The 25,850-nt window shown below is 41.7% G+C and overlaps 1 protein-coding gene across 4 annotated transcripts; it reads left to right on the top strand.

The window, feature by feature from the left end:
* Window positions 1-2,558: 2,558 nt before the first annotated feature.
* nme4 (NME/NM23 nucleoside diphosphate kinase 4) lies at window positions 2,559-25,756 on the top strand. 4 transcript variants are annotated; one of them, XM_055881780.1, is made up of 6 exons: window positions 2,566-2,790; window positions 8,671-8,801; window positions 10,367-10,468; window positions 24,429-24,541; window positions 24,784-24,940; window positions 25,591-25,756. In XM_055881780.1, the coding sequence occupies exons 1-5, from the start codon at window positions 2,634-2,636 to the stop codon at window positions 24,902-24,904; spliced, it is 624 nt and encodes a 207-aa protein (XP_055737755.1). In that variant the 5' UTR covers window positions 2,566-2,633; the 3' UTR covers window positions 24,905-24,940; window positions 25,591-25,756. The 4 variants fall into 4 exon arrangements, with proteins under 4 accessions (XP_055737764.1, XP_055737755.1, XP_055737745.1 ...); XM_055881770.1 differs by having other exon boundaries at window positions 2,567-2,790; window positions 25,605-25,756; XM_055881789.1 differs by lacking the exon at window positions 25,591-25,756 and having other exon boundaries at window positions 2,559-2,790; window positions 24,765-24,904.
* The last annotated feature ends 94 nt before the right edge of the window (window positions 25,757-25,850 follow it).

Consider the following 25,850-nt stretch of genomic DNA (forward strand, 5'->3'; position numbering starts at 1 on the left):
CCCTGCAAAATGACCTCCAGCAGGCCACAAATGTGCATGTGTCAGCATATGGTCTCACAAGGGGTCTGAGGATCTCATCTCGGTACATCGGTATTTTCACTTAGGGGTGTACTCACTTTTGTTGCCAGCGGTTTAGACATTAATGGCTGTGTGAGTTATTTTGAGGGGACAGCAAATGTACACTGTTATACAAGCTGTGTCATTTCTTCAGTGTTGTCACATGAAAAGATATACTCAAATATTTACACAAATGTGAGGGGTGTACTCACTTTTGTGATATACTGTATATGTGGGATTGGAAATGATGCAGACAATTACATTGGAAGCTGCAATCTATCAGCAATATTAAATCTGATCTACCCCCTAACAAAAAAAAGGTATTGATATTTACTGTGGATAAATTGTTTCCTGTAGGTGTGTCTGTGTGTGTGTTTCTCTCATATGACATGCCTTGCTTGTTCATGGTCACCAGAGATGAAGAAAGTTCAGTTTGGTTAGGATTCATTGCAATGGAAATGCTTAGCCTTAGCTCTACAAACACTGTACTTGGAGAAGGGAATATGGATTGTTCTGGGTTATTCTTTTCAATCCAGTGTGACCATGACCCTAGACTCTGTCTTTTTACTTGCTCCAATTTTGGCTTCTCTTTCAGGTAAATGACCCACTCTTTGTTTGTTGACATGATGTTCGTGTTTGTTTAGCTTCCAAAGGGGTGGATGGGACTCGAGGGCAATTTTAATAATTTAACCATGGGAGTTCTGCTCCCTGCACTTGCCAACAGTTTGGTGGAACTGTTAGCCTACAGGTCTAGGTGAAGCCCTAATTCTAGTGTACCGGTAGTTCATTTCGTTAAAGAAGAAGGACTTTCTTAAATTGTTTTTTTATAGCTATTATTTTAACGATGATAATGAATACGAAACTAGTGTTATACGGCTAATATTGGTTTGTCTTCTTTTAGAACAAAATTGCCCTTTAATCTTAATCCAGAGTCTGACTCCAACACTTAATTGTTATAAAAAATAAGGCCCGAAATCAGGCATTCTTGTATTTTAGTTTTTATTCAACCAAATAAGTGTCAGAAAAAAAAATCTGGCAGCAGTTGAGGATGTAGGCCAATTGCATGCATCTTCAATGGGTAACTTTTTAAATAGGCCTTTATGTACAGTGCATTAGGAAAGTATTCAGACCCCTCTACTTTTTCCAAATGTTACATTACAGCCTTATTCTAAAATAGATTAAATAGTTTTTTCCGCTCATCAATCTACACACAATACCCCATAATGACAAAGCAAAAACAGTTTTTTATTTTTTAAATTTTAGCAAATGTATAAAAATAAATACAGAAATATGTTTACATAAGTATTCAGACCCTTTACTCAGTACTTTGTTGAAGCAACTTTGGCAGCAATTACAGGCTTGAGTCTTCTTGGGTATGACCCTACACCTGTATTTAGGGAGTTTCTCCTATTCTTCTCTGCAGATCCTCTCAAGCCCTGTCAGGTTGAATGGGGAGCGTCGCTGCACAGCTATTTTCAGATCTCCAGAGATGTTCAATCGGGTTCAAGTCCGGACTCCGGCTGGGCCACTCAAGGACATTCAGAGATTTGTCCCGAAGCCATTCCTGCGTTGTCTTGGCTGTGTGCTTAGGCTCGTTGTTCTGTTAGAAGGTGAACCTTTGCCCCAGTCTGAGGTCCTGAGCACTCTGGAGCAGGTTTTCATCAAGGATCTCGCTGTACATTGCTCCATTCATCTTTGCTTCGATTCTGACTAATTTCCCAGTCCCTGCCGCTGAAAAACATCAACACAGCCTGATTCTACCACCACCATGCTTCACTGTAGGGATGGTGCCAGAGACGTCTCGAGATGTGATGCTTGGCTTTCGGGGAAAATAGTTCCATCTTGGTTTCATCAGACCAGAGAATCTTGTTTCTCATGGTCTGAGATTCCTTTAGGTGTCTTTTGGAAAACTCCAAGCGGCCTGTCATGTGCCTTTTACTGAGGAGTGGCTTCCGTCTGGCCACTCTACCATAAAGGCCTGATTGGTGGAGTGCTGCAGGGGTTGTCCTCCTGGAAAGTTCTCCCATCTCCACAGAGGAATGCTGGAGCTCTATCAGAGTGGCCATCGGGTTCCTGGTCACTTCCCTGACCAAGGCCCTTCTCCCCTGATTCTCCCCTGATTGGAAGAGTCTTGGTGGTTCCAAACTTATTCCGTTTAAGAATGATGGCAGCCACTATGTTCTTGGGGACCTTCAATGCTGCAGGCCTTTTTTGGAGGCACCTGAGCTCAATTTCGAGTCTCATAGCAAAGGGTCTAAATAAGTTAATTCTGTTTTATAATAAGGCTGTAACGTAGCAAAATGTGGAATAAATCAAGGGTTCTGAATACTTTCCGAATGCACTGTATGTTGGCCTACACTTACCAGGGGCCAGGCACACTGAAAACCAACATATGTTGGTTGTGCCACTGTAGACCTAAAACCAGCATATTTGGGGTTAAACATGTACCTTATGCTACCTTTCTAAAATTATGGGGGTGGGACTCGTGATTTCTTTTAAAGGAGCATTACTGACTTCAACAGGTACATATGTTGAAGAATATCACAAGTCAACTATAACTTTGGTTTGTTGAAATAATGCTTCTATTTCAAAGGTGTGCGCTGAAAAACCTTATCCTGCCGAGTCCGTACTGTCGGGGTTGGGGAGTTCTACCAGCGAGTAAAAGTTATATCACTGAGTTCGCATTTTTTCTCCTCCTTGGGCATCGATGCACTGGATACAGTACCATATCAGGTTAGTAGCCTATGTAGGCTATACCATTGTAAGTACTATAGGCTATCATACTATAGTAGTGTACAAGTAGGCTATTCATATGTTTTTGTTAAGCTTGCACAGAGAAGTGATTAACACTACTAGAAAGGTCATAATGGGAATTCTGACCGTTGATCTTTCAATTGTGCAAATATTCCATATGAAATAAATAGATTGATCCTGCAGTGCATAGACTGTAAATTCTAAAATGACCATAGTGTATTTTCTGACTGTAGGACAACAGTTGCCTGCCCAGCTAGTTGCCCATCCAAACTACACCTAAACAAAATTCAAACTAATTTAACACTTATAATAGATGTGGTCTAAAGATAAAAATGTACAATAGTCTGATGGGTGACAATATTATCAATTGTCAAATTGAGAATGAAGAGACTGATGACCAGCTCAGTGTGCACTGACAAAAAGGGAACAGAGTTTACCAAACAGCACTTTTTCAAATAATCCTCCAAAGGTCCATGCAGACCAGAAGAGTTGATTCAGTTGTTTCTAGAACCTAGTCGTATCAAAAAATTGTGCGTATGGGTTCATTTTCAAAATACTGTTGACAATCCGCTATAGCCATTTGTGAAAAATATCCTTTATATTTTTCAGTTTTTTCCATTATATTCCTACTGTAAAATATATACTGTGTGTCTTGACTGTGGCAGAGCAGGGGAATATAAGCATGTAATGTCTGCTAAAGTTGATTTCATGATGCAGCCATATATCCTCAGCTACTACGCATAGATAGATTTTTTTTTAAATACAAGTTGAAACATGCTTTTCTGTTCTTTTGAAATAAATTGTCAAGGTATCATGTTTTTATGACCTTCCTAAACAGAATCTTGATGGATTTCTTTGTGATAGTGTATAGTAAATGGATTTATTAGACTGGTTGCTGTTGGTACTGGTTGTCCTGGCTATTCTACTGTTTCAATATGCGTATGGTCATTTTGACGCTTTGAGGTAAAAATCATCAATGTATTTGTATTATATTTTATTATATTTATCCCAAAGTTCTGCTAGTGTAAAATACACACATTTAGGAAAAGTCAGGGACAGGTGGGTTGTGCACATGCCTTCACATGCTCTTAATTGGATATGGTTAGTGAATCGTTAGGCCATTAGCTCGGTCTACTTAATACAAATTAAAAGTGTATCTCTCATTGGTAAGGGCAGGCAATAGCTAAAATAGTAACCCTGTTTTGGATCAAATAATATTTGAACAGATTGGACACTTGTGGTGTAGGGTCATTTTGTTTCACAGTGGTCACATTTGGATAGGTGATCGTGACCTAGTACTTTATTAAACCACGAGGACAGACCTGTTTAAGAAGTAGGCTACTGTAAATAGGGTAGTGGGTCATACATTTCAACTGAATTATAGGCTACTTGATAGGGTGAGGTTTACAAACAGAAACACAATTCTACCTTGCCTCTCTCGCTCACACACAAGCTCCCGCATATACACACGGCACTCACTCTGTCTTCTATTTGGTTGTCACTATGCACGTAGATTAACTATACACGTTTATTCCTTGCCAAAATACAGATTAGAAGTTTTTAGCATTTCACACATTAATCAAAATTCAGGCTCAAATGTAACACTATTTTGGGGTTTATATGTTCCCACCCCCATTTTGTGATATAACTACTCTGGTCATGGTGTTGATAATTTGGGAGTTAAAATGACACTAAATAAAATAAATATCTAACTCTGTGTTACAAAATCCCCCTGCTGAGGGCACAACAGGACGCTATGTTTGTGTGACGCTCACCGTTTGTGTGAGCACTTGTTTATTTGCTTTCTGGGGCCGTGCTGTCTGACTCTAACCCATCCTCACACTTTCTCCCCCTCACATGACAGATTAACATCTCCTCCACCTCATGGCTTCAGCCAATCGGACAATAGCCATGTGTCTCAACCCATTGCACACACTAGCCCTGATTGGCTAGCCAGCCTGACCCATGCTCTCCAAGGGAGTAAATATTGCCTGTAGCTGAACAGTATTATTCCAGTCTGTGAGTGTGGGTAGACATATGTGCATGGGTTGCGTAACTACAAAGTAAACTGTTGATATCATTGCAGTTTATAGAGTAGCCATATTCTATGAAGTTCTCATTCCTGTTATGTTACTACTGATATTGTCTGCAGTGATGAGTCTTTGCTCTTGAATGTTTCTGTGCAATAGCCTACTATTTGTATAATATACAGTCCTTGACATTATTCTTGTTGTTATATCCCATATCCCACTCTATCGTACTTGTATACTTGTACTTGTATTTATCGCCTGAATTTATTATCTCTGTTTCTGTCCATTATAGAACCATACCAATGTACATTAAAAAAACATATAAATGCAACATGCAACAATTTCAATGATTTTATTGAATTACAGTTCATATAAGGAAATCAGTCAATTGAAATGCATTCATTAGGCCCTAATCTATGGATGTCACATGACTGGGAACACAGATATGCATCTGTTGGTCACAGTTAAAAAAGTAGGGGTGTGAATCAGAAAACACGTCAGTATCTGGTGTGACCACCATTTGCCTCATGCAGCGACAGGTCTTTTTCGCATAGAGTTGATCAGGCTATTGATTGTGCCCTGTGGAATGTTGTCCCACTCTTCTTCAATGGCTGTACAAAGTTGCTGGATATTTGGGAGAACTGGAACACGCTGTCGTTCGTGCCAATCCAGACCATCCCACATATGCTCAATGGGAGACATGTCTGGTGAGTATTCAGGCCACTTAACTGGGACATTTTCAGCTTCCAGGAATTGTGTACAGGTCCTTGCAACATGGGGCAGTGCATTGTCATGCTGAAACATGAGGTAATGGCAGTGGATGAATGGCACAACAATGGATCTCAGTATTTCTCCGCGGTATCTCTGTGCATTCAAATTGCCATCGATAAAATGCCATTGTGTTTGTTGTCCGTAGCTTATGTCTGCCCATACCATAACCCCACCATGGGGCACTCTGTTCACAACGTTGACATCAACAAACCGCTCACTCTCACAATGCCATACAAGCTACGCTGTCGGCCATCTGCCTGGTACAGTTGAAACCAGGATTCATCCATGAAGAGCACACTTCTCCAGCGTACCAGTGGCCTTCGAAGGTGAGCATTTGCCCACTGAATTTGGTTACGACGCTGAACTGCAGTCAGGTCAAGACCCTGGTGAGGACGATGAGCTTCCTTGAGACGGTTTCTGACAGATTGTGCAAAAATTCTTCGATTGTGCTAACCCAGTTTCATCAGCCGTCCGGGTGGATGGTCTCAGATGATCCCGCAGGTGAAGAAGCCGGATGTGGAGGTCCTGGGATGGCGTGGTTACCGTGGTCTGTGAGGCCGGTTGGGCGTACTGCCAAATTCTCTAAAACGACATTGGAGGCGGCTTATGGTAAAGAAATTAACATGACATTTTCTGGAAACAGCTCTGGTGGACATTCCTGCAAAAGAAGAGACATCTGTGGCATTGTGTTGACAAAACTTCACATTTTAGAGTGGCCTTTTATTGTCCCCAGCACAAGGTTCACCTGTGTAATGATCATGCCGTTTAATCAGCTTCTTGATATGCCACACATGTCAGTTGGATGGACTATCTTGGCAAAGGAGAAATGCTCACTAACAGGAATGTAAACACCTTTGTACATAACATTTGAGAGAAATAAGCTTTATGTGCGTATGGGGAAATCTCTGGGATCTTTTATTTCAGTTCATGAAACATGGGACTAAAACTTTACATGTTTATATTTTTGTTACCTGTTTATCCCCATGTTCATCTTCTCCTGTGTGTGATTAAAGTTCCTGTGTGTGTTAACTCTTGAGCTGCTTTATTCCCTTCTAACTGGGGCTGGTGTCAATGAGTCACAAACCAGTAAAATATGTAGCGCCGGGTCACTCTCACTCAGAGTTGCTTAAATTTAACTCCATTTACCATTTTCCGTGTCGTTTTTAATCAAATCGCTTGCCATTTTATACTTTTCTGTGTTCTTTTGAAATAACAATCAACTACAGCAGAGTACATTTCTTTTTCAGCTTATTTCCTTTGAGGTATAAGTGTGTACACCCTTATTTGAATATTTCTTGTCACATTATGATGGTTTGCAATGTGATATCCAATCTTTGTTGGAAGCCAACTTGCAGGAAGATATCTGTTTAATGGTTCGTTCTAGGCCAGAGTGGGATTTTTTTTATAAGCGGCCGGATTAGTGCCCTTCTCCTTGAAAGCGGCAGCTCTAGCGTTTAGCTCGGTGCGGATGTTGCCTGTAATCCATGGCTTCTGTTTGGGTTGTGTACGTACGGTCACTGTGGGGATGACGTCGTCAATGCACTTATTGATGAAGTTGCTGACTGAGGTGGTATACTCCTCAATGCCGTTGGATGAATCACGTAACATATTCGAGTCTGTGGTAGCAAAACTGTCCTGTAGCGTAGCATCCTTCGATTGTGACACATCAGACCACTTCCATATTGAGCGAGTCACTGGTACTTCCTGCTTTAGTTTTTGCTTGTATGCAGGAATCAGGAGGAGATTATTATGGTCAGATTTGCCAAATGGAGGGCGAGGGAGAGCTTTGTATGCATCTCTGAAGTAAAGGTGTTTTAGAGTTTTTTTCCTCTGGTTGCACATGTGACATGCTCGTAGAAATTAGGTCAAACGGATTTAAGTTTGCCTGCATTAAAGTCCCAGGCCACTTAACAGCGCCGTTTCTGGATGAGCATTTTCTTGTTTGCTTATGGCCATATACAGCTCGTTGAGTGGGGTCTTAGTGCCAGCATTGGTTTGTTCTGGTAAATAGATGGCTACAAATAATATAGATGAGAACTGTTTTGGTAGAAAGTGTCGTCTACATCTTATCATGAGACACTACCTCAGGTGAGCAATTCCGCAAGACTTCTTTAATATTAGACATCGCGCAAAAGGAGTTATTGACAAATAGACACATACCCCGCCCCTCGTCTTACCATACGTAGCTTCTCTGTCCTGCCAATACACGGAAAACCCAGCCAGCTCTATATTATCCGTGTCGTTGTTCAGCCACGACTCGGCGAAACATAAGATATTACAGTTTTTAATGTCCTGCTGGTAGCAGTCTCAACCGTAGATCATCAAGTTTGTTTTCCACTGATTGTACGTTGGCCTATAGAACCGATGGTAATGGCGATTTACTCACTTACCTACGAATCCTAACAGGGACCCCGACATTCTCCTTTGGTATCTCCGCCTTTTCTTCACATGAATGACCGGGATTTGGGCCTGTTCTCCGGGAAAGCAGTATGTCTTTAGCGTCGGACTCATTCAAAAAAAAATCTTTGTCCAGTTTGAGGTGAGTAATCGCTGTTCTGATGTCCAGAAGCTCTTTTCAGTCATAAGAGACGGTAGCAGCAACTTTATGTACAAAATAAGTTACAAACAATGCAAAAAAAATGAACAAAATGGCACAGTTGGTTAGGAGCTTGTAAAACGACAGCGCCAATATTGTTAAAATGATAGGTCATTGCAAACGTTTCCGCAGTCGTAACGTTAACGGGGAAAAGGGAATTGCACAATCAAGAGTAGGAAAGAGTTGAAAGGGTGAAATGAAAGCAATCAATCCAGTGAGATTTAAGTAACATGTGGATTTTGCACCCCTCAAACACAGGAAATTGATGTCTGAAATTAAACATCCAAAGTTGGCATGCCCGTTGCTAAAAGTTTAAGGGGCGGTGTACCAGAGACAGAAAAGCCAGTTAAATCGAGAATATCCATTGAAAGTGCTTTTTAGTCTAGGACTAGGCTAAATCTGTGTCTGGGACTACCCTTCAGAGCATATGTGTAAGAGAGTTATTCTTCTATCCGTGTATAGGAATCCCTGGTGTGAGAGAACGTACTCTTATTGCAGTGAAACCAGATGGGGTCCAGCGCCGCCTTGTGGGACAGATAATGCAACGCTTTGAGCAGAGAGGCTTCAAACTGGTGGGCATGAAGATGCTGCAGGTGAGAGATGGCCAATTCCAAATGAACCCCAAAGCCCCTGCCTCCTAGGTATTTGTGTCGATCTGGATAGGTATAAGTAGTATGAAAATAAGCAATATGATAGTAGCTTCAACTTGCACTCTGATACGACAATTGGAACTTGGACTGTGCTTGTTCATTCAGTATTCATACCCCTTGACTTTATCCATATTTTGTCATTACAGCCTGAATATAAAATACCCCATATTATCAAACTGGAATCATGTTTTTTGAAATTTTCACAAATTAAAGGAGTTGAATCAAGTATTCAGCCCCTTTGTTATGGCAAACCTAAGTTCAGGACAAAAAATTTGCTCAACAAGTCACATAAATTGCATGGACACAGATTCAACCACAAAGACCAGGGATGTTTTCCAATGCCCCACAAAGAAGGGCACCTATTGTTAGATAGGTAAAACAAAAAAAGAAGCAGATATTGAATATCCCTTTGAGCATGGTGAAGTTATTAATTACACTTTAGATGGTGTATCAATATACCCAGTGACTACAAAGATATCGGTGTCTTTTCTTTTTTCTTTTTTTTTTTTAATCCCCTTTTCTCCCCAATTTTCGTGGTATCCAATCGCTAGTAATTACTATCTTGTCTCATCGCTACAACTCCCGTACGGGCTCGGGAGAGACGAAGGTCGAAAGCTATGCGTCCTCCGAACCACAACCCAAACAAGCCGCACTGCTTCTTTAACACAGCGCGCCTCCAACCCGGAAGCCAGCCGCACCAATGTGTTCGGAGGAAACACCGTGCACCTGGCCGCCCTTGGTTAGCACGCACTGCGCCCAGCCCGCCACAGGAGTCGCTGGAGCGCGATGAGACAAGGAAATCCCTACCGGCCAAACCCTCGCTAACCCGGACGACGCTGGCCCAATTGTGCGTTGCCCCACGGACCTCCCGGTCGCGGCCGGCTGCGACAGAGACTGGGGGCGAACCCAGAGACTCTGGTGGCGCAGTTAGCACTGCGATGCAGTGCCCTAGACCACTGCGCCACCCGGGAGGCCCTATCGGTGTCTTTTCTAACTCAGTTGCCCGACAGGAAAGAAACAGCTCAGGGATTTCACCATGAGGCCAATGGGTCTTTAAAACTGTTAAAGAATGTAATGACTGTGAACGGAGAAAACTGAGGATGGATCAACAACATTGTAGTTACTCCACAATACTATACTAATTGACAGTGAAAAGAAGGAAGCCTGTACACAATAAACATATTCCAAAACATGCATCCTGTTTGCAACAAGGTACTAAAGTAATACTGCAAAAAATGTGGCAAAGGAATTCACTTTTTGTCTTGAATGCAAAGCATTATGTTTGGGGCAAACTGAGTACCACTGAGTTGCTTACCAAGCAGACAGTGAATGTTCACTGTTTTGACTTAAATCCACTTGAAAATCTGTGTAGATTTTAAATGTTGAATGCAGGCTCTAACACAAATAAAATATTGAATAAATCAAGGGGTATAAATACTTAATGAAGTCACTGTAAATATCAGACTGTGAAATAAAGGTTAACACAATGTTGGCTTTCTTTCTTTCAGGCATCAGAGGAGCTGCTCTCTCAGCACTACCAGGAGTTAAGGAGAAAGCCCTTTTACCCCACTCTCCTGTACTACATGACCTCTGGTCCCATAGTTGTCATGGTGAGAGTAACTTCCTGCCTCTGTATAGCCTGGTAATCCAAACTTGAATTGCTCAGTTTCATTGTTTTCTCACTTCACTGATCAGTCTGGGCATCCTCTAAGAGATGGACACCTGGAAGGTCTAGAGAATAACCGCTAGACTAAGCTGTTAACGCCCTTGCTCATGTACCTTGATCAACGGTAGTGGGTGAACCATTTCAGATTGTCAGTGATGTGTATGATCTGAGACCAGTAGTCCTCCATTTGCCAGTTCAGTTAACTTTTTCACTGCCTAGCCCAAGACTTGAACCACCTCTCTATCATCTCCTCTGGGCTACCTACTGTACCACTATTCAACTATGGGGGGAATTCAGACCCAGATTACATGAGCTTAAAATGAACTTTAATCCTTTTTTATGCACTTTTCTTTCTATGTGTATTCTGACCATAAAATTAGGCACGAGGTAACGCATGTGCCAGCTACCTATTTGTTTGGGGTGGAGATGAGAGAAATTAAGGTGTGGCAGAGGTGTGTCTACAGATACATCGTATTCTGACCTTGACGTAATTCCCTCATAATTCCAAGACCTTCACGCACAAGGAAACCTGTCGGTTCCGGTGGTGGAATGACATATTTTTCCCGGATAGAAATAACACCATTCTCTATGCACCGTAATTTACAAATTGATAAACTATTGATGAGCTAGGTAAATTGATAATCTGTTTGGATGAGGGGATTGTAAATATAAATAACAATTGTTTTAGATAGAGTACCAGTCAAAAGATTGGACACACCTACTCATTTCAGGGTTTTCTTTCTTTTTATTATTTTCTACATGGAAGAATAATAGTGAAGACATCAAAACTATGAAAAGCACATATGGGAACATGTAGTAACCAAAAAAAGTCTTCAAAGTAGCTACCCTTTGCCTTGATGACAGCTTTGCACACTCTTGGTATAGCTCCTTAATTAATATTGTTGACATTGGTTATTTTCCTGGCACCACTCCGCCAGTACCCTCACCTCCTCCCTATAGGCTGTCTTGTCAATGTTGGTAATCAGACCTACCACTGTTGTGTTGTCTGCAAACTTGATGGTTGAATTGGAGGCGTGCGTGGCCACACAGTCATGGGTGAACAAGGAGTACAGGAGGGGCCTGAGCACACACCCTTGTGGGGACCCTGTGTTGATGATCAGTGTAGTGGAGGTGTTGTTGCCTGCCGTCACAACCTGGGGGCGGCCCGTCAGGAAGTCCAGGACCCAGTTGCACAGGGAGGGGTTTGGATCCAGGGCCCTGAGCTTAATGATGAGCTTGGAGGGTACTATGGTGTTGAAGGCTTAGCTGTAGTCAATGAACAGCATTCTTACATAGGTATTCCTCTTGTCCAGATGGGATAGTGCAGTTTGCAGTGCGATGGTGATTGCATCATCCGTGGATCTATTGGGGTGGTATGCAAATTGCAGTGGGTGTAGGGTAAGGTGGTGATATGATCCTTGACTAGTAAAGCACTGACTATTGGGGCGATAGTTATTTAGTTCAGTTATCTTTGCTTTCTTGGTGTCACGCCCTGGCCTTAGTATTCTTTGTTTTCTTTATTATTTTAGTTAGGTCAGGGTGTGACATGGGGAATGTTTGTGTTTTGTTGGTTTTGGGTGTTTTTATGGTAAAGGGGTTGTTGGGTATAGTATATGGGTTTGTGTTGAGTACATGTGTCTAGTGTTGTCTATGTATGTTTAGTTGTCTAGGAGAGTCTATGGTTACCTGAATGAGTTCCCAATTAGAGACAGCTGATTTCGGTTGTCTCTGATTGGGAGCCTTATTTAGGGTAGCCATAGGCTCTCATTGGTTGTGAGTAGTTGTCTATGTGATACGTTTGTAGCCAGTGTGTGCACATCGTTGTTTTAGCTTCACGATCGTTTTCTTGTTTTGTTTAGTGTTTAAGTGTTTTTGTTTCGTTTGCCTTCTTCTTCAATAAAAAGGAGATGGCTTATTTTCCTAAAGCTGCGTTTTGGTCCGTCAATCCTCCACACGATCGTGACACTTGGGTACAGGAACAAGCAAGTGGGGAGAGTAGACTGGGGTAGAGGGAGATTGAATATATCCGTAAACCAGGGGCGTAGCCAGAATACATTTTTGGGATGGCCTATAAAAATTTGGATAGGCATTTTTTCTACTTGTTTATTACATTTATTTTGCGATGTGCACTATATATTATTTCGTAATACAATCGTTTCATACTAGTGCATAGTACTTGGAGCAAACTCGTTACATATACAAATAATTACCTATCCCAGCATATTAAAATAAGACAGTAACTTTAGACCAGTTGCCAATTTGCCAACAACATAAAACTGATCTTCAGGTGCACTTTAATCTTGATGGGAAAACAAGCCTATTTTTGATGTTACCATTTATACCACGGCTGGCAGTAGTACTATAAAAAGGTACCTTACCTTTAGTAGATGTATCATAAGGCGTGACCTACATCACAAGGCGCAGACGGCGAGACTTTGAGTTGAATATGGTGATGATTTCATCATAATCCAATGTATCTGTCAGTTCACGCTCAAAAGACAGCAAACTGAAGTGGTTCAGCTGGGCGCTTGTCATTGATGTGCGAAGACGATTTTTTATCCTTGTTGTTGAGAAAAGTATCTCCACACTGCATGATGTCATTGGAAGTGTGACAATGATCCTTAACAGACCGTTTAAATATGGGAAAATATCATCGGGGCAGCTGTCAAGTACACTCAATATGGAGGAAAAGTCACTTGCCATGTTCATTTTGCGACTCAACTGCTGAGTAAAAACAGTGAATTCAGCATCCTCAATTTATATTGCATAATGATCGCATGTGTTCTTCAGCTGCTCTTTAAGGCCGCAGGATTGGGATTCTTTGGAAAAGGAGGCTGCCACTTGCATGATCCCATATGTGTCTTCTTGAAATCTTGAGTTTAACTCAGTAATCTGTCTGTCTAGAATATTGTACCAAAGTTGCCTCAGGTCACTGGCACTCTTGATGCTGGATGTTGTCCCTAATGAAGTTGTGACTGTGACGGATGTGAAATGGCTAGCTAGTTAGCGGGTACGCGCTAGTAGCATTTCAATCAGTTACGTCACTTGCTCTGAGACTTCAAGTAGGGTTGCCCCTTTCCCTGCAAGGGCCGCGGCCTTTGTGGAGCGATGGGTAACGATGCTTCGTGGGCGACCGTTGTTGATGTGTGCAGAGGTTCCCTGGTTCGCGCCCGGGTAGGGGCGAGGGAACGGACGTAAGGTTATTCTGTTACATTGATGCTGTTGACCCGGATCACTGGTTGCTGCGGAAAAGGAGGAGGTTGAAAGGGGGGTGAGTGTAACGGATGTGAAATGGCTAGCTAGTTAGCGGGTACGCGCTAGTAGCATTTCAGTCAGTTACGTCACTTGCTCTGAGACTTCAAGAAGGGTTGCCCCTTGCTCTGCAAGGGCCGCGGCTTTTGTGGAGCGATGGGTAACGACGCTTCGTGGGTGTCAGTTGTTGATGTGTACAGAAGGTCCCTGGTTCACGCCCGTGTCGGGGCGAGGGGACGACGTAAAGTTTATACTGTTACATGACTACACTGTCTGCCAATTTTACAGGCAGTTTTCACTGCCATGATGCGCTCACATCCCAATTACTAATATCATGCTTAATCATCATCTCTTCAGTTAGCTTGAGAACTTTATCAAAGTCTCCCCCTGAGTTATCTCTGAACATAGAAAAGCTGCTTTTGAAGATTTCAATTAAACCAATACAGTCCATCACAGATAATGTAGAGTTTTGTAATAGAGGTTAGAGGTTTGCATCGCCATGTATTTGGTTCAACTCAGTCCCACGACTTCTCGACCCATGGGTCGCTTTGTAGGATTCAAATTTTGCAAGGGCACTAGCATGTAATTTGCTATTCTTGTGTTTGCAGCAAGAATTTCTTGCGAGTTTCCAGTTTTTAAATCCATCTCGTACAAATCTGAATTCTACATTTGCCCCAGGAAAGTGCTTACAAAACTTACAATAAATTGCATCTTTTGCTTTATTATACTCAACCCACACAAACTGGTCATACCACCTTGAAGAGAAGCAGCGTGATTTGCCATTTATCATACTTGAAGGGAACTTTGCTAGCTTTGGTTGACAGGCTGGTTCATCAACTGCAGACACATCTGTCGGTGGACCTACTGCAGGTTCACCCCCACCCGCAGCATCAAGAACTAGAGGAGACGGTGGGGTAGGCAAGCATGCCTGGCTCAACGTGGCATTGGCGGTTGTGATGGCGATTGTGGTTGTTTCTATCCTGGCGCCACCTATTAATGTCTCATTCTGGAAGCTATCGGTAGTTTGATCCAAATTATTTTCTGGCACACACTCTTTTTCCTCCAGACGTCTTTTTTTGAAAAACCTAGCGATCGACATTTGGTTTGCCATTGCTAGAACTACTAAATTACCTTAGCTGGTGAGTCAATTCGAGTAAGCTAGCGTGGTAGAGCTTGCTAGCTTATGCACTACAAAGTTTATCCACGTGACGTTGTTCTGGTAAACCACCGTATGATTTTATTTTAAATGTAACCAATAGTCGGAAGTCAACTTGATTGTCGCGGACTATTTCTTTGTTACATTCTATTAAAATTACCCATAGAAAATAAATCTCACATGCGTATCTTTTAGAAATGTAATAAAATAAATACATATAAAAATGTATATTGAATAATAATAACTTTTTGGGGGTAGGCCTGAGATCAAACTGCTTGGCTATACCGCTGCCGTAAACACTCCAACCAGCTGATCTGCGCATGCCCTGAGGATGCGGCTAGGGATGCCGTCTCGGCCAGAGCACTGTCCTCGGGAGCGGCCCGCATAGGTGGCACTGTGTTATCCTCAAAGCGGGCAAAGAAAGTGTTTAGCTTTTCCAGGAGCAATATTTCGATATCTGCGACGTGGCTGGTTTTCCCTTTGTAATCCGTAAATGTCTGGAGTCCCTGCCACATACGCCCGGAGACGTTGAATTGAGACTCCACGTTGTCTCTGAACTGACGTTTTGCCTGTTTGATTGACTTACGGAGGGCATAACTGGATTGTTTGCATTCAGTTTTCCTGTGGTTAAATGCAGTGGTTTGTGCTTTCTGTTTTGCTCAAATTGCCTTGTAACTGATTGCTTCTAGAAAGAGAGAAGGAACAGCACATAATCAATATGAACTACAACTACTAGTTTAAAGCAATGAAAGATCTAATTGCTACAAAGAATGAATGTATGTATGGGCTACATTTATGAGAATACATGCATTTGCTTACCTTTTCAAACTTGAAAACAATACACTAATGTATCACAAAAAAGTGTTATGAGTGAATGCACCACAAACATCTTTCCAGGGTGTTGATGAATCCTCATCCCAATACAGCCTCTTCCAACACCTTGGGCAGGGTAAGGGTATCTATTTTTTACCTCAGATTGGTGATGTTAGTGTAGTGTAAAACATGATAACACAAGATCAATTGTTTAACTCTAGAACCGCTAAAGCAGTAATTTTGACTGCTCATGAATTTAAAAAATAAATATTACTCTGCCATTTTTTAAGTCATGCCCCCCTCCGTCCTTGACTTTTCCTAAATAAGTCTATATAACATTTACATTTACATTTAAGTCATTTAGCAGACGCTCTTATCCAGAGCGACTTACAAATTGGTGCATTCACCTTATGACATCCAGTGGAACAGCCACTTTACAATAGTGCATCTAAATCTTTTAAGGGGGGGGGGGGCAGAAGGATTGCTTTATCCTATCCTAGGTATTCCTTGAAGAGGTGGGGTTTCAGGTGTCTCCGGAAGGTGGTGATTGACTCCGCTGTCCTGGCGTCGTGAGGGAGTTTGTTCCACCATTGGGGTGCCAGAGCAGCGAACAGTTTTGACTGGGCTGAGCGGGAACTGTACTTCCTCAGTGGTAGGGAGGCGAGCCGGCCAGAGGTGGATGAACGCAGTGCCCTTGTTTGGGTGTAGGGCCTGATCATTCTGGAGAAGAGAGGAGGGGATAGGGTCAAGCGGGCAGGTTGTTGGGCGGCCGGCCGTCACAAGACGCGAGATTTCATCTGGAGAGAGAGGGGAGAAAGAGGTCAAAGCACAGGGTAGGGCAGTGTGAGCAGAACCAGCGGTGTCGTTTGACTTAGCAAACGAGGATCGGATGTCGTCGACCTTCTTTTCAAAATGGTTGACGAAGTCGTCTGCAGAGAGGGAGGAGGAGGGGGGAGGGGGAGGAGGATTCAGGAGGGAGGAGAAGGTGGCAAAGAGCTTCCTAGGGTTAGAGGCAGATGCTTGGAATTTAGAGTGGTAGAAAGTGGCTTTAGCAGCAGAGACAGAAGAGGAAAATGTAGAGAGGAGGGAGTGAAAGGATGCCAGGTCCGCAGGGAGGCGAGTTTTCCTCCATTTCCGCTCGGCTGCCCGGAGCCCTGTTCTGTGAGCTCGCAATGAGTCGTCGAGCCACGGAGCGGGAGGGGAGGACCGAGCCGGCCTGGAGGATAGGGGACATAGAGAGTCAAAGGATGCAGAAAGGGAGGAGAGGAGGGTTGAGGAGGCAGAATCAGGAGATAGGTTGGAGAAGGTTTGGGCAGAGGGAAGAGATGATAGGATGGAAGAGGAGAGAGTAGCGGGGGAGAGAGAGCGAAGGTTGGGACGGCGCGATGCCATCCGAGTAGGGGCAGTGTGGGAAGTGTTGGATGAGAGCGAGAGGGAAAAGGATACAAGGTAGTGGTCGGAGACTTGGAGGGGAGTTGCAATGAGGTTAGTGGAAGAACAGCATCTAGTAAAGATGAGGTCAAGCGTATTGCCTGCCTTGTGAGTAGGGGGGGAAGGTGAGAGGGTGAGGTCAAAAGAGGAGAGGAGTGGAAAGAAGGAGGCAGAGAGGAATGAGTCAAAGGTAGACATGGGGAGGTTAAAGTCACCCAGAACTGTGAGAGGTGAGCCGTCCTCAGGAAAGGAGCTTATCAAGGCATCAAGCTCATTGATGAACTCTCCGAGGGAACCTGGAGGGCGATAAATGATAAGGATGTTAAGCTTGAAAGGGCTGGTAACTGTGACAGCATGGAATTCAAAGGAGGCGATAGACAGATGGGTAAGGGGAGAAAGAGAGAATGACCACTTGGGAGAGATGAGGATCCCGGTGCCACCACCCCGCTGACCAGAAGCTCTCGGGGTGTGCGAGAACACGTGGGCAGACGAAGAGAGAGCAGTAGGAGTAGCAGTGTTATCTGTGGTGAGCCATGTTTCCGTCAGTGCCAAGAAGTCGAGGGACTGGAGGGACGCATAGGCTGAGATGAGCTCTGCCTTGTTGGCCGCGGATCGGCAGTTCCAGAGGCTACCGGAGACCTGGAACTCCACGTGGGTCGTGCGGGCTGGGACCACCAGGTTAGGGTGGGCGCGGCCACGCGGTGTGAAGCGTTTGTATGGTCTGTGCAGAGAGGAGAGAACAGGGATAGACAGACACATAGTTGACAGGCTACAGAAGAGGCTACGCTAAAGCAAAAGGAGATTAGAATGACAAGTGGGCTACACGTCTCGAATGTTCAGAAAGTTAAGCTTACGTTGCAAAAAAATCTGATCTGATTGACTAAAATGATATAGTACTGCTGGCTGGTGAAGTAGCCTGGCTAGCAGTGGCTGCGTTGTTGAAAGTGAAGCTGGCTAGGTGACCTCGACAATTTCTCTAAATTTCTCTAAACTACACAATTATCATGGATACAAGGACAGCAAAGACAACTAGCTAACACTACGCTAATCAAGTCGTTCCGTTGTAATGTAAGTTTCTACAGTGCTGCTATTCGGTAGAAGTTGGCTAGCTAGCAGTGTTAGCTAGCAGTGCTAGCATATAACACACTGTCATTGTTAATCCAAGCAGTCATATCACTCTACTCTGGCCTACTTGGAGTAGGCTACACACTGAGAGCGTGCGTAATTGTACATGCTTTCAATATCTAGGAAAACATGCACATCGGGCAGCAGGTGAGCGAGTTTCGGAGAAAGTGGAGACCCATCATTCAGGGCAGGTGTGGCAAAGCCCCACCTGTTTTGAGCACCACACTTTTAGGTTTAAAAGAATCTCTCTATATAAATACAGCTCTGGAAAAAATTAAGAGACCACTGCAAAATTATCAGTTTCTCTGGTTTTACTATTTATAGGTATGTGTTTGAGTAAAATGAAAATGTTGGTTTTATTCTATAAACTACAGACAACATTTATCCAAAATTACACACTGTGAGATTTGGTGGAGGATCGGTGATGATCTGGGGGTGCTTTCAGCAAAGCTGGAATCGGGCAGATTTGTCTGTGAAGAACGCATGAATCAAGCCACTACAAGGTTGTCCTGGAAGAAAACTTGCTTCCTTCTGCTCTGACAATGTTCCCAAACTCTGAGGATTGGTTTTTCCAGCAGGACAATGCTCCATGCCACACAGCCAGTTCAATCAAGGTGTGGATGGAGGACCACCAGATCAAGAACCTGTCATGGCCAGCCCAGTCTCCAGACCTGAACCGCATTGAAAACCTCTGGAATGTGATCAAGAGGAAGATGGATGGTGACAAGCCGTCAAACAAAGCCGAGCTGCTTGAATTTTTGCGCCAGGAGTGGCATAAAGTCACCCAAAATCAATGTGAAAGACTGGTGGAGAGCATGCCAAGACGCATGAAAGCTGTGATTGAAAATCAGTGTTATTCCACCAAATATTGATTTCTGAACTCTTCCTAAGTAAAAACATTAGTATTGTGTGTATAGAATTAATATAAACTTATTATTCGAGGTCTGACAACACTGCATTTTTTGGTTATTTTGACCAGTTGTCATTTGCTGCAAATAAATGCTCTAAATGACAATATTTTTATTTGGGAGAAATGTTGTCAGTAATTTATAGAATAAAACTAAATTTACATTTTACCCAAACACATACCTATAAATAGTAAAACCAGAGAAACTGATCATTTTACAGTGGCCTCTTAATTTTTTAAGAGTCACATAACAGTTTGTGACATATCAGTTTTTAAACAATGTGAAAAGAAAAAATGTAATTGAGTTAATAAGGCCGCATAGAAACATGGTCTCTTTTTTGCTTTCTTGAGTAAGGCCGCTCCAAAATACAGGTGTTTCAGTCTAGCTCAGTGCTTTCTGTGTTGGTGGGGCTAGCCAGCAGAAAATACAGAGCGTTGCGCGTGATTGGCTTAGTTTTCTGTCATGATTGGCTCAGTTTTCTGTCACTTATGGGACAGAAGTGTCCCATACAGGCTGACTACACCGCTTGCGTCGCGTGCACGAGTGCTGCAAAATACATTTAGAAATCTATGTTATTCAATTATTGCACCCACACTGCTCGTGCGCACACCAACGAGTGTCTGCGTTGCCAAGGGCTAAAATAGAAGTCAGTTTTTATTTCTGACGCAGATCGCGCTGCAAGTCCTGCCTCTCCCATCTCCTCGTTGGTTTATAGAAGCAGGGACCCACGTGCCATCTCCTCATTGGTTATACCCACGTGGGTGACAAAGACTAACGAAGTCAGTGGCGGTAATGCACCTAATTTATGAAAGTTGCCAATCGCAATATAAAGTCAAGTGACGTACAAGCCTGGAAGGAGGAGAAATGACTAGAAGCAATTCAGTTGACCGTTTTATGTGTGGATTAATTGGCAGAGTTGAGGACGTTGTGCATTTCAGGTAAAATAACAACTCAATGTTTATATCCCAGAACAAATTAGCTAGCTAAATTGCCATAAATGCTTAATGCTTTTCGACCTGTTCCTAAATTAATATAATTGGTTCAGAGTTTGTTTTGGTATTTTAACTTGCGTTTGGTGTGGGGGGACAAAATACATTTATGCACGATGGCACACGTGCGCAGCCGGTTTGGGTTCCGTGTGGTTAGAGCTCAAAAATGTTAACCCCTTGGGTTCTGTCATAGAGTTATATTAGAAGAGCCTATCCAAGAAGGCTCAAGGTCATTGGCCACAGATATAATGTGATTTGATGTCATTCTATCTGCAGAAGCTTTGATTGGACTGTCAACATCTTACTTTCAAAGTCTTAGCTAGCAGTCATCATCAGTTGTCATCAAGTCGACTATCTACTGGCAAATCCTGTTTAATCCTTGTCATATGAAGAGAAATTATAAATAAAACATATTGGTGCTCATCGGCCATTGTACATAAAGATTACAAAACAAGTTGGAAATCGCAAATTCAACAATGAGCCGTTTGGAAGGAATCAGTAGCTAACTGCAAGTATTGCAAAGAAATCCCTAACGTTTGCCTGCTATTCAATGGAGTGGCTGTGTTTTTTTGTCTTCGAGTTCCCACCATAAATCCAGAGAATGCCAAAAATGCTGGTGCATAAATGATGTGATATGCAAGGGAGAAATGTATACTGTAGCTAAGAAATTAATATTAAGTGTGTAGTAAGCCGTTAGTAGCCCACATGGCTCACCCTAATAATTTGGTCTATTTTCACCAACGCGGTATTGTAAACACATAACGTTGGTAGTTATGGGGTGATGGCTTGCACGTGCAAATTCAGCACACACAACATTCTATAAAATAATTGTGTTATTTGACGTGTCAAATTAAAAGCGTATTTTTTAAATTTATTTTTAATAATGAAGAATAGTCTGTATACATACAAGAAGTACACAAATAGACAATGATAACATATGCTAGGGTGTACAACAAATTACAGATTATACAAAGACCTTAAAAGGAACATACATATTGATTTAACAGCTTTCTTATTAGAAGCATGTTGATTGGTCTTAATGTACTGCTCGAATTCCATATAGAAAACACGGAAAAGTGTTTTTTATTAGTGAATTTACATTTTATGAATATGACATTTATGAATATGAAAACTTTCCGAATGCACTGTACGTGTAGATAGTACATTTTTATGTTTAGGCTTTCAATATATCACAAACTGTTTTTGCATATTGGTTATTGATTTGGACTGTGTACTGTGTTCTGACATCGGACTATTTATCAAAATGTCTTGTCAACAGGAAGCAGCGACAGCCTCATTTTCAACTTAAGTTTTAGGAATATAAATGTACCTTTAAAGTGGATTATTCAGGTAAAATCTGCTTAATGAGTCCCAAAACGTGTTTGATTTATTTTGATTATATTCCAGATATCACCAAAACGGGTTTGCCCTGCCTACTAAACTTCCAAATGGTCGAAACCATTTTTATTTCAAATCCAAATTCATTGGCTCTGTCATAGCTCATTTGTAAACAACAAATATTGATACATTACTATCTCAAACACAATCTGCAAAAATGAAAAGTTAATTAGTAGGTGATAGTGATTTAAGAACCGAAAAACATAGGCTACATTGGCCCCCCCCTAATCTGGTGGTGGGGTGGTAGATGCTTAGTCTCCCTGATGGCTCAGATCAGGTGCCTACATAGTATACACCATAGACATGCATACTGTGCCTTCAGAAAGTGTTCATATCCCTTCTCTTATTCCACATTTGTTGTGTAACAGATTGAATTCAAAATGGAATCAATATTTTCTTTCTCACCCAACTATTGAAATTGGCTTGTCCCTCGGGTCAGGAGTCATGGTTTAGTGATATATTTTTAGTTTAAAAATCAATTTTTCTGCCTCTTTAAATGTCATAATACAAAGGAAAGTATTATAGTTAATTAGTGGACTACTTAAAAAACTAAAATATCAAATAAATATTACAAATTTACAAGTAATAGCTGTCCCTCCATTTCATATCACTGGTGTTAAAATGTATAAAAACCACCACTGAAAAAATGCAACATCCTTGCCAAATTCTTCCTGGGTCAAAGGTTCATTGGAGACGGGACTGTTTTGAAAAGCACATGGTGCTTCATGTGTCACCAATTTGATGATTAACTTGGTCATTTCATGCGAGGACATAAGATGTCACTGGTGTTATACCGTTTATAGTAAGGGGAAAAGAAATTGGATTAAAATTATTGATAAAATTGCATGATTAAGTGATTGATTTACAATTTAAAAAGTGTGGTTTGAGCTACAGTGGCTGCCATCTTAGATATGCCATCTTGTCTGCAGATGTGTTACTGTTCTTGCTGGTAACACCAGTGGCAGTCCATAACACCACAAACCTTTTTCTCAACGTAAAATGTTATAAAACCCTCAACAATTATATTAAAAAAGACTTATTAGCATTTTATAATTTTTTCAATAATGTAATCACATAATATGGCTTTCTTTTTGATAGTGGTAAACCGTTGGGTGGAGCGTGCAGAGATTGACACAGAGGCCGCAAATCGACTTTACTAAGACAGAAAATAAATATATCAAAGAAATAACTTAGGTTTTGCTCGGTCTTCCTTCTCTTTCTTAACTGGTGCTCCTCTCCCTTCTCTTCTGCGGTATGCCATCGTGCTCCTTTTATTTAGCCTCCACGGCTGGTTAGCACTTTCCTCTAAACTGTCCGTGTCGGGGTGCCCAGCTCCGGTATTCCCAGCAGAGGGAGCCAACGTCGCCTCATGTACCTCCTCTCTATTACCATACCCCGGGTAGACCTCCTGGGATACCACAATAGATATGGCGAAATTAGGTGCTGTTGAAAAGCAAAGACTCTACTGACAGCGCAGGGATGCTGACCCACACCGCAGAGCAGCCTCCATTAAACAAAAACACCAGACTTACTTAGAGGATTTAAACAATTTCTTAGAAAAGGTTAATGACAATACTGTCTTTGATTATATATACAAATGAAAGACTGAAATTACATTCTAGAAAGCCTGAATTGGCATCAAAAATATAGGTAACACCAATGACAAAAAGGCAGCACAAGCATTTTTTTTATGTAATGTTGTAAAAATCAAAAATGTTAAGCTGTCATTTGTTGTTTTATAATGTTAAGCGCTTACCTATTATCTGGTTAAGTTTTGATTTTACTTTTTTATTTTTTAAGTTGGCTGTTCAAAAAGCCACCATTTTCATAGAATGACCCATAAGTATTCACACCCCTGAGTCAATACTTTGTAGAAGTACCTTTGGCAGCGATTACAGCTGTGAGTCTTTCTGAGTAAGTCTCTAAATGGGTCAAATAATGGATTTTGTCTGAAAAACCTGAAACTCCCCAGTCCTTAACGATTACAAGCATACCCATAACATGATGCAACCACCACTATGCTTGAAAATATGGAGAGTGGTGTTCAGTAATGTGTTGTATTGGATTTGCCCCCGAATATAACACGTTGAATTCAGAACAAAAAGTAAATTGCTTTGCCACATTTATTGCAAAATTACTTTAAGTGCCTTGTTGCAAACAGGATGCATGTTTTGGAATATTTTTATTAGTATTGTGGAGTAACTACAATGTTGTTGATCCATCCTCAGTTTCTCCTATCACAGCAATTAAACTCTAACTGTTTTTAAAATTGGCTTCAAGTAGGTGCCCTTTTTTGCAAGGCATGGGACACCTTCCTGGCCTTTGTGGTTGAATGTGTTTTACATTCACTACTCTACTCGACAATTACAGATAATTGTGTGGTGTACAGAGATGAGGTAGTGATTTTAAAAATCATGTTAAATACTATTATTGCACACAGAGTGAGTCCATACAATTTATGGATGAACTCCTGAACGTGTTCTGGCTTGCCATAACAAAGTGGTTGAATATTTATTGACTCAAGACATTTCAGATTTTCATTTTTTATTAATTTGTAAAACAAAATTCCACTTTGACATTATTTTGTCACTTGCCTACACACAATACCCCATAATCTAAATGTAATCCATTTTATATTCAGGCTGTAACATAACAAAATGTGGGAAAAAATCAAGGGGTGTGCATACTTTCTGAAGGCACTGTATCTGTTAAATTCCAAAACACCTAACCACTTGTGTGATTGATTCACTTTCAATTCATTTGCTGAATTGACTGATTTAAGATAGGATTTCCCTAATCCTGGTAAGCACTACATCCTTTCTTGTTGTCCAGGTGTGGGAGGGTCATAATGTGGTCCGTACATCCCGGATCATGGTAGGAGGCACCAACCCATCCGAGGCCCAAGCAGGCACCGTCCGGGGCGATTTCAGCATTCACATCAGCAGGTGAACCTTTTCAATAAAGACTCAAATGAAAAGATCTTTCACTTTACAATAATTTGCACAATACCCTTTTAAATGAATATTTAAATAATTTAATTTTACAATATTAATTGAGGCATAAAAACAAATGAATATATAAACATGAAATTGATCATTTGTGGAAGTGTTTTGAAATTGGGTGCATCATTTCAATGCAAAATACTAAACTGGACTTTAATGAATGTAGGTTTGTATTTATTTTCCAGAAATGTGGTCCATGCCAGTGATTCAGTAGAGGGGGCTCAGAGGGAGATCCAGCTGTGGTTTCATCGAAAGGAGCTGGTGGATTGGGACTGCTATAACCACAATAGCACCTACGAGCTTTGAGAAAGAAGGCAGAGATTGAAAGAGAGCGTGAACAAGGTAGAATGACCATCAGGAACAGTGGCACCATACCTAACTCTGTGTCCTGCTTGCAATACTCAGCATTCTCCATCGTGGGAGGCTCCAATACCCAAGAGCCCCTCGCCTACTCTTATACAGTAATGTATCGTCCTCCCCATACGTTTTTGGATTTAAGATCAAATGATCCATATGACACATCGTTAGTTTATTTGAGGCTGATTTAATGAATATCCATTTTACCATTTAGACATGAAAGCACTTTATATATTTAGTCCCTCCATTTGAAGAAATCATAGGTATTTGGACAAATTTACGAGTGTAGTTACTATTTGTTCCCATATCGCTTGGACCTAATGACTTCAAGTTTGCAACTCTACAAACTCATTGGCTGTATTTGCAATTCGTTTTTTTGTGTATTATGGGATGTCTTATCTAATAGTAACTAAATGGTGTCTGGAATCTTTTTCTTTCTGAGCGGAGATGTTTCTGAACCCATCTGAATTCTCACACCCTGATCTGTTTCACCTGTCTTTGTGCTTGTCTCCACCCCCCCAAGTGTCTCCCCTCATTATCCCCTGTGTATTTATACCTGTGTTCTGTTTGTTGCCAGTTCGTTTTGTTCGTCAAGCCTAACAGCGTTTTCACCCTTGCTCCTGTCTTTTCTAAAGTTCCTGTTTTCTAGTTTTCCCGGTTTAGACCATTCTGCCTGCCCCGAGACTGCCTGCCGTTCTGTACCTTTTGGACTCTGATCTGGATTACTGACCTCTGCCTGCCCTTGACCTGTCGTTTTGCCTGCCTGCCCTCTGTTCTAGTAATAAACTTTTGTTACTTCGACACTGTCTGTATCTGGGTCTTTCCTAAAACGTGAGACTAATGCTGCCATGGTTCAGAAAATTCATAATGATGAGTAGGAAAGTCACTTAGGAGC

Source organism: Salvelinus fontinalis, chromosome 2 (genome assembly GCF_029448725.1).
Source record: "Salvelinus fontinalis isolate EN_2023a chromosome 2, ASM2944872v1, whole genome shotgun sequence".
In the NCBI taxonomy this organism is placed as follows: domain Eukaryota; kingdom Metazoa; phylum Chordata; class Actinopteri; order Salmoniformes; family Salmonidae; genus Salvelinus; species Salvelinus fontinalis.

Coding starts and splice junctions, on each gene's coding strand:
- nme4 (XM_055881780.1), top strand. CDS start 2,634: ATGCTTCTATTTCAAAGGTGTGCGCTGAAAAACCTTATCCTGCCGAGT. Junction 2,791..8,670: donor TGGATACAGTACCATATCAG/GTTAGTAGCCTA, acceptor ATCCGTGTATAG/GAATCCCTGGTGTGAGAGAA. Junction 10,469..24,428: donor CTGGTCCCATAGTTGTCATG/GTGAGAGTAACT, acceptor CTTGTTGTCCAG/GTGTGGGAGGGTCATAATGT.